A 9,698-nucleotide genomic window follows, 5' to 3' on the forward strand; every position below is an offset into this window, starting at 1 on the left:
CAAGAATGTCAGACGCAATGAAGCCAAATTTTGTAGAACAAGATGAAAAAAGACAAGGTATTGAGGAACAAAACTTCCCTTTGGCTGGTCATTTAACAGTATCTTTTTCACAGACTACCACATGTAAGACCTATTTCTAAGACTTAGTCATTTATATCTAAAGTCAGGCATTCACTATGTGACACAAGACAAAATAAAGTGAATTTAGAATCTTTTAAAACACCCGATGAAATGACCTTAAAACTTGTAAAATTCCAAAAGATTTTTAATAAACTTTAATAGGACAAGCCACAAAGCAACCACTTGATTTCATAGTAAATGCAGAAGAGAAATGGATGTGCTAAACATTATTACCTTCTCTTCCCATATAAGGAACAAAGGAGGAAGTGACACATATACTGTATAGCTGACTACATATTGTGTGCTCAGCCCCAATCCCTTCCAAATTTACATTAGAAAAGGATCAGCTAGAAAGGATCAATGGGGAAAAAGAGGGGACATATGCAATACTTTCAACAATAAAGATTTTTTAAAAAAGAAAAGGGTTGATCTATTACACTGCAAAAACAATTCAACATATCCTCAATGATCTAAAAATAGTTGAGAATGACCTACTGCAGACAATTTCTTGAAGAATGAATTAGTGTGCTAAAGAGAAAAAAACAAGTACAACCTCAGTCATGTGATTAGTTTAGATTTATGATACAGCATTCAATGTAACAAGTAGTTTGAATTAGTAACTACCTCAAAGTAAATTGGAAACTAAAAGACTAGTTTGCAGAATGTCTTTTTTTAAAAAACAAATGACAAAGAACATGTGTTCGAACACTTCAGAAAGACAGCTGTTTATTCAGATGAAGCCTAATTTTCTTCAACACATTTTGAAGTCTCTAAATACTATTTCAAAAATAAACAGTTGTGGTTTTTTTTGTTTGTTTGTTTTTAATATATATTTTATTGATTTTTTTACAGAGAGGAAGGGAGAGGGATAGTTAGAAACATCGATGAGAAAGAAGCATCGACCAGCTGCCTCCTGCACACTCCCTACTGGGGATGTGCCCACAACCAAGGTACATGCCCTTGACCGGAATCGAACCTGGGACCCCTGAGTCCCCAGGCTGACGCTCTATCCAGTGAGCCAAACCGGCTAGGGCTAAACAGTTGTTTTGATAAAAAGGTGATTCTAGGCCTGAGCCGACAATTTATAAGATGAGAAAGGTGGTGCACCTTGGTATAGCTTATCCTTCCAGAAGCAAGATGGCTATCAAACACTAGCATGCCAAAAACAAAACAACCTGCAAGAGCCACTGGTCAAAGATGAAATTTGGACATTGAAAAGGGCTGTAAGGGAGTAAAACAGCAAATGCTAAAAATCCATGAATTCATTATGATACTTAAAAAAATACAGTGGTCCCCTTTGGAAGATACTAGGAAACCAATTCATTATTCTAAAACTGGTAAATGAAACGAAACAAGCATTTATCCCATCTTTCCTGTAAAAAATACATTTCAGGTTAACGAAATAGCTAACACTCCCGAGTTTTACTTTGTAGAATGCTAGCCAATAAATGTAGAAGAAATTATATAATTACAATATGACACTTTTATAACCCCTAAAGAAACAACAGATCTAGGCAATAATTACAATGGCCGCCGAAACCATGAGCAACTAACTGTTAAAATGGATGGGTCAGGATGAAAACACCTGTACACACTGAAGAAAATCTATAACACAGAAAGAAGACAACTTGGTATTATGAATATAATGATGTACTGCAGTAGGAAGTATATAACCCCATCAATAAAATATTCATGCCCCCAAAGGAAAAAGCCAAACCTAATTAAGTCTCTAGATCAGGGGTGGGCAAACTTTTTGACTCGAGGGCCACAATGGGTTCTTAAACTGGACCGGAGGGCCGGAACAAAAGCATGGATGGAGTGTTTGTGTGAACTAATATAAATTCAAAGTAAACATCATTACATAAAAGGGTACGGTCTTTTTTTTTTAGTTTTATTCATTTCAAACGGGCCGGATCCGGCCCGCGGGCCGTAGTTTGCCCACGGTTGCTCTAGATCTAACCTCCAATTTTCAGGAAATACAGGGGATAAAGGAATGTCTTAAATGACACCAGGAGATGCACTGTGCCAAGTCCAGATATAAAAAAATAAAATTCTACAGGACAAATGATTTGTTTCTTCAGCAAGTAAGTATCAGTGTTACAGATTTAAAGACTTAAGAAACATATCACCTAAATATAATGTGTAACCTTGTTTGAATCCAGCTTCAAATTCATCAGCTGTAAAAGGACATTTATGATACAATTAAGAAGTATGAATACTGACTGGCATGTTTGACAAAGGATAACTGTTACAAACTTTTGGGGGAGTGTGATAAAGTATTGTGATTGTGTGTTATGTGTGTTTAATCCTTATCTTTTAGAGAAAATTAAGTTTTTACAGATGAAATATCATGTTTGGGGGCTTGCTCCATAAAATCAAGTCAGGGGTGAGTTATAGATGAAGCAAGATTAACCATATGTTGATAAACACTAATGCTGGTAAATGAGGATATGAAGATTGTAATATAATATTTGTTCTCCTGTGCATATTGGAAATTTTTCCATAATAAAAAGTTTTTAAAAATCAAATAGGTTACAATAATGGTGAAGATGAGCCATTCACAATTTATATGCATTCAATTTAATTTTAATTGGTGCAGAGTATGATTGGATAATTTCAAACTTCAAACATGCCAAGTTCACATTTCTATCTTAAATTGTTTGTATCTTACATGCCTGATAGCAATATTTTCACATTATTATTAATTTTATTGAGTTGATAGTCTTTATTCAAACTCAAATTTTAGCTACTCTTTGTGATTTTCCTGATTTTGTCCTTTGGAGTATTCACAGGGGGGAAAAATCCCAAGATAAGTTTTTTTTTAAAATATATTTTTCATTGATTTAAGAAAGAAAGGGAGAGGAAGAGAGAGAAACATTAATGATGAGAGAGAATCACTAATTGTCTGCCTCCTGCACGCCCCCTACTGGGGATCGAGACTGCAACCCAGGTATGTGTCCTGACTGGAAATCGAACTGTAACCTCCTGGTTCATAAGTCAACGCTCAACCACTGAGCCACCATGGCTGGGCCCAACATAAGTTTCAAACTAAAAGCCCAATTAGAAAAAATATAAAGCTATACCTTCCGATTATTAGCCATATTTATCATGTGTCTTCTCTATCAGCAAATCCAAGGTTCCTGGCATACCTTCTGAAGCTCCAGGGCTTACACCATGTCTGGTGCATAGGAGGAGCTCAATAAAGAGTCATTTAAAGAGATGAAAGCCTATTTATTAAAAGTATCCAAATGACAATTACTGCTTTGGATGAATATCTCTATGTTGAAATGGGCAAAATGACAACTAAAGCAACACAAATCCAAGTAAGACACAAGGGGAGAAAAACTCTAGACAATACACCTAGACAAAACTCTAGACAATGCTTCTGGTGGAGACTGATTCACCTCTCTAACCATCAAAATCCATGATTCTGCACAGAGAAATAACATACCATCCACAGAATTAAATGAGAAATCTTGAGTTTAGGAATATAGTGTTTGAATAATTTTATATTGTTGATAATAGGAAATATATTTTCAGAAAGATAAAGATAGTCTATGTAAATTCATTTGAAGATGGACAATTGCCTTCAACTTAAGAACCAGTCTCTAGAATCCAGGATGTTATATTCTATACGAGGCTCAGTGCACAGATTCGTGCACTGGTGGGGTTCCTGGCCTGCAGGGACTGGGCCGAAACCGGCTCTCTCACATCTCCTGAGGGATTCCAGATTGCAAGAGGGCAGTTCTTGGGCGACGCACCCCGGAATCGAACTCCCTCCTCAATGGTTCCGGGTGCGTCACCCGAGAACCACAGCTGCCAATATCGCAGCTCGGCAGCTCTTACGTTCAGCGTCTGCCCCTTGGTGGTCAGTGCATGTCATAGCTACTGGTCGGAGCGTCTACCCCCTGGTGATCATTGCACGTCATAGCTACCAGCTAATCAGCCCGTCGCTTAGTCTTTTATATATAAACTAGAGGCCCAGTGCACAAAAATTTGTGCACTGGGGGGGGGGGGGTCCCCAAGCCCGGCCTGCCCCCCTTCAGCAATATGAGAGAGAAGTACTAGTATACGGTGAGAAGGATGCTCACATGAACAGATAGTGCATTTGAAAGACAACGTGATAGCCCATCCCTCCTCTTCTAACCACACCCAGACACAATATGGCTAACATTTCCCACTCAAGGATGCTCAATGATGCAATAACGCTTGTTCAAACAACACAGAGTGAACACAGATGGTAGTGGGAGTATTGGCTGCTGTTTCCTCTGTCAGACATTGGGTGTGCCAGTTGATTTTGCTGAAGCCTGTTCTGTAGCCTGTGAGATGCAGGAAACTACCAGATGGACAGTTAGTGGGCAAGGTGGGAAATTATAAATGAACACAAAATAAATGTAGGAAATAAAGCCTGAGCAATCCTGCCATAGAGTGTACACAATTGTCTGATTGCTCTTCTAGGGCAGTTTTGTTTATGATGTAAATCAGCGGCTATTTCATAATTTGATTTCTTTTAGTGTTTTCCATTAAACCTTTTTAGTAGTTAATGAACTAAAAAAACAACTGTACATTTAATTCATTAAATCAAACTTCCAATTCTTACAAAAGTTCATGATGTGACTTTTTCAATATTGATCACCCACCTTGAGGAGCTGTAGGAATAACATGGGTCACATAACAACTACAAGACTCAAATCTACTCTATGTCAGAATCTATTTTAAAAGTTATTTGTATTTATTTAAGAAGACTCTGGCCCAAAATGATGATTTAATAAATGCACTTGTTGATGTTGAAATATATCACTTTGTGAAGTATGACTTTTCATTTAAATCAAATGACAGATCTTTCTACTAGTAAGTTAATTTCACTTCTTTCAACACCAGGTTTTCTTTGCATGTAAAAAAAAAAAAAGGTGAAATGAGAGTTGCTAATGTCTTGGCTCCATTGACAGAAGAATGTATCAAACAATGAAATGGAAAATCAAAAAAGTCAATTATAATAATGTTTATTTTTTAAATCTAATTCATAGAATCAAAGTGGAAGTTTTAAAGGGTTACTCATTCAAAGACAAAATATCCAGTACTATTGTAAAAGCTATCATAAGTTTAGTTTTAAAATTCAACATTAAAAACAAAGTTTTAGGTATGATATTCTTTTTTACAGTGTGTGTAATTTATTTTTTTATGGTGATAATATGAATACAAATTTTGGTGGAGCACAATGTCATGGTAAAAATTGTATTCTTATTAAATTAAAAAAATCTATAGGGCAAAAGTATACTTGGAATTGGTTGTGTGGTACACACAAATCTATTTTAAAAATTTAAATCAATTTTTTTTTATTTTTCAATTACAATTGACATACAATATTTTATTAGTTTAAGATGTACAACCCAGTGATTAGACATTATATAATTTACTAAGTGATCACACTGATAAATCTCCTGCCCATCTGACACCATACATAGCTATTAGGATATTATTGACTATACTAGAGGGCCGGTGCACAGAAATTTGTGCACTTGGGAGGGTCCCTCAGCCTGGCCTGTGCCCTCTTGCAGACTGGGAGCCCTTGGGGGATGGCCAACTGACAGCTTAGGCCTGCTCTGCTCTAAGCCAGACATCCTTAGCACTGCCATGGAAGCGGGAGAGGCTCCCGCCACTGCCTCTGTGCTCGCCAGCCATGAGCCCCACTTCTAGCTGAGCAGTGCTCTCCCTGTGGGAGCGCACTGACCACGAGGGGCAGCTCCTCCATCGAGTGTCTGCCCCCTGGTGTTCAGTGTGCATCACAGCAATCAATTGTTCTGCCATTCAGTTGATTTGAATATTAGCCTTTTATTATATAGGACAGAGGCCCGGTGCATGAATTCATGCACGGGTGGGGTCCCTCGGGGATGCCTGTGGGTATCAGGCCGAAACCTGCAGTCCAACACCGCCTGCAGCTCCTATTTGCCACTCCCACTCATCCCGGCCCCACTACGCCTGCCACGGGCTCGCACCCAACCAGTCCCGATAGGGAGAGGTTCGCGCCACCAACACAGCACTCGCCAGCTGTGAGCTCTGCATCTGGCGCCCTCCTGAGTGGAGTGGTCTGAGGTACCGGGCCGAAACCAGCTCTCTGACATCCCCCAGAGGGGTCATCCCCCGGATTGCAAGAGGGTACAGTACAGGCAGAGGGACCCCACCGGTGCATGATCAGAGCCAAGGAGGGACCACAGGAGGGCTCCAGGGAGTGTCCGGCCCATCTTCCTCAGTTCCGATCAGCCGGACCCCAGCAGCAAGCTAACCTACTGGTCAGAGCGTCTGCCTCCTGCTGATCAGTGCACGTATTAGTGACTGGTCGACCAGTCAACTGTCTGCCCCCTGGTGGTCAGTACACATCGTAGCGAGCGGTTGAGTGGCCTTAGCATATCATTAGCATATTACACTTTGATTGGTTGAACAGTTGACCCGTCACCAGATGACTGGACACTTAGCATATTAGGTTTTTATTATATAGGATAGATCAGTGGTTGGCAAACTGAGGCCCCTTGAGTGTGGCTCTTCCACAAAATACCACGTGCGGGCGTGCACGTACAGTGCGATTGAAACTTTGTGGCCACACTCAAGGGGCCAAAGAGCCGCATGTGGCTCGTGAGCCGCAGTTTGCCAACCACTGGGATAGATAGATAACTTTCCCACACACCTAGTATAATGAGCTTAGTTAGCAGTTATAAAAAAACTAAAGGCCCAATGCATGAAATTTGTGCAGGAGTTGGCCTTCCATCCCTGGCTGCAAGCACTGGCTTCCCTCTGGCACCTGGGACTCAGGCTTCACTTACAGCCCTGGCTTCATCTGGAAGGACGTCCGGTCTAATTAGCATATTATGCTTTTATTATTATAGATTCCATTCTGTCTTCTTCAAAGAAGAAAAAAAAAAACAGACCAAATTTAAGATAGTAAAGAGTCAATTTAAAAATGATCCTGTGAAAACCAAAATAATAGATACTGAGTTGATGACTTCAAATTTGGGTAAAATGTTTAAATGCTTCAGAGGACATAGTTGATTTTTTAAAATCTTTTTTTAAAATATGTTTTTATTGAGTTTTAGAGAGTTGGGAGGGAGAGGGAGAGAGAAACATCCATAGGCTGCCTCCTGCAGGCCCCCTACTGGGGATCGAGCCCACAACCAAGGCATGAGACCTGACCTAGAATTGAACCGGTGACCTTTCAGTGCGTGGGCGATGCTCAACAAACTGAAGCACACTGGCCAGGGCAATAGTTGATTTTAATAGGTGTATGAATTGCTGTTTTTCCAGACAATGCTATATAATCCAATTATATAGCATTTCTCATTATTTAAGTCCTTTTCAAAGTATCTGACATTTTACAAAAACAACAAAACTACAAAGGTTTTTTTTTAAAACTAGAACCATCTGACATTAACGTATCCTACCTCATTTTACAGTGGGTTAATTTTTTTCTTTTAACATTCAATTTTCCTCTTCCAAAGCAACTGATAATTACAGACTATGAAGGTTCCATTTTTGGCAGAATTAGTGCCTTTGTCATTTGTGTTTCTGAATCATTCTGTTCATTTACTTTTAATACACTGTAATTGGTTTTGAGTTTTGTTTTTACATATTTCTTTCCATTATAATTTTTTGCTTCCTAAGAGAAAAATCATTTCCTTTTTTAAAAAATATATTTTTTTATTGATTTCAGAGAGGAAGGGAGAGGGAGAGAGAGATAGAAACATCAATGATGAGAGAGAATAATTTATTGGCTGCCTCCAGCACACCCCACCCACACTGGGGCTCAAGCCCGCAACCCAGACATGTGCCCTGACTGGAATCGAACCCTATCCTCCTGTTTCATAGGTCAACGCTCAACCACTGAACCATGCTGGCCAGGCAAATCATTTCTTATTAATCAGTATATTCTCAGTACATAGCTAGCATTGAGCATAGTCCTATTTTTACTTCAAAAAATCCAAATTTTATTTTTCTGTTTACTTTAGGTCCCTATTGACATAATTTTCACAATTAAATACCATTTGATATGCTGTTTTTCATTTCTACTATTTTCTATGCTGTGACTTTTCATGGTAATTTTAATGACAATAAAATATCCATAATTTAAACTTTCTCAATTTGTTAAGCTTTGAGCATAGTTCAAGTTCTTTATTACAATGCAAATATACATATACTTTACTTCATTTGAACTGAAGCAAACTCTAATTTTTTGAAATGATTAATTACAGTATTTATAAAAATAAACTTGAATTAATTCTCAAAGGCAATTTTATTAAAAGACAAAAATAATTTTTAAATCAACTTAATAGAAAGACATTTAAAAACTATGACCGGAAAAAAATATTACACTAAAAAATTTTTTTTTTGTTAACCCTCACCTGAGGATATTTTTTCCATTGCTTTTAAGAGAGTGAAAGGGAGGGAGGGAGAGGGGAAAAAAGAGGGAGAGAGAGAGAGACACACACAGACACTGATGTAAGAGAGACAGATCAACTGGTTGCTTCCCATACAGAAAATTAAAATCCAGCTATATAACATATCCACACAGTAAACTACCATGAAAATACAAATACGATTTTATATAGCACAATCCATAAGTATACAAATTAATTGTATTTTAAAAAGTATAACACTGATATGAAAAAAAATGGCTCCTATTTGCTGAGCAATTTTAAGTCAAACTATTTTTACTTACGTTCTGATACTGTATAAAGGAGGTTCTGGGGTAAAGGAGGAGGTAGTCTTGCTCCCACTGGTGCAAGATTGGGCACTGCACTTGACCCAGGCTGGTCACGGTTGTTTATTAAGCTTGACTGTGTTATGGGTGGTCCTACAGATAACAGTAAGTAAAAGACACTGCATTAATATTTCCTAACTAATAAAAATACTCACTATAGCCCTAGCTGGTTTGGCTCTGTGAATAGAGCGTTGGCCTGCAGACTGAAGGTTCCCAAGTTCAATTCTGGTCAAGGGAACATGCCTGGGTTGCGGGCTCAATCCCAGTAAGGGGTGTGCAGGAGGCAGCTGATCAATGATTCTCTCTCATCATTGATGTTTCTCTCTCTCTCTCCTCTCTCCCTTCCTCTCTGAAATCAATAAAAATATATTTAAAGAAAGAAAATCATTGATCAGCTGCCTCCTGGATGCCCTCTATTGGGGATTGAGCCTGTGCCCTGACCGGGAATCGAACCATGACCTCCTGGTTCATAGGTCAATGTTCAACCACTGAGCAACACCAGCCAGGCAACATATAGTTCTTTTAACTTTTCTGTTTCCTTAAATTTGTTCTAGCAAAATATTGGGGGGAAATTACAGTCTTGGATTTAACTTTTAAGAAGTTCAGGGAGATAACTTTTATTTTAAGAATTTCTATACATAAAGATGCTATTTTACCTGGGAATAGCATCAATTTGAACTATACAAGTATACCATTTATGTGACAATAAATATTCACAAATGCTGAATTATAAAGGACCATATTACTTTTTGTTTGTTTTTAAATCTTCATTGTTGAAAGTATTGCATATGTCCCTTCCCCCCCTCCCCGCCACTGACCTCTTCTAGCC

The 9,698-nt window shown here is 38.5% G+C and overlaps 1 protein-coding gene across 6 annotated transcripts in view; it reads right to left on the reverse strand.

Annotated features, from left to right (window-relative positions):
- Window positions 1-9,698, reverse strand: part of RBM27 (RNA binding motif protein 27) — a 75,128-nt gene that overhangs the window by 40,393 nt on the left and 25,037 nt on the right. For all 6 annotated transcript variants that reach the window (XM_014533152.1, XM_005885993.2, XM_014533151.1 and 3 more), the window contains exon 8: window positions 8,828-8,962. In XM_014533152.1, the coding sequence (XP_014388638.1) occupies window positions 8,828-8,962 (135 nt within the window). The remainder of the gene's footprint in view (window positions 1-8,827; window positions 8,963-9,698) is intronic.

Source organism: Myotis brandtii, unplaced genomic scaffold, assembly GCF_000412655.1.
Source record: "Myotis brandtii unplaced genomic scaffold, ASM41265v1 scaffold95, whole genome shotgun sequence".
NCBI lineage: Eukaryota > Metazoa > Chordata > Mammalia > Chiroptera > Vespertilionidae > Myotis > Myotis brandtii.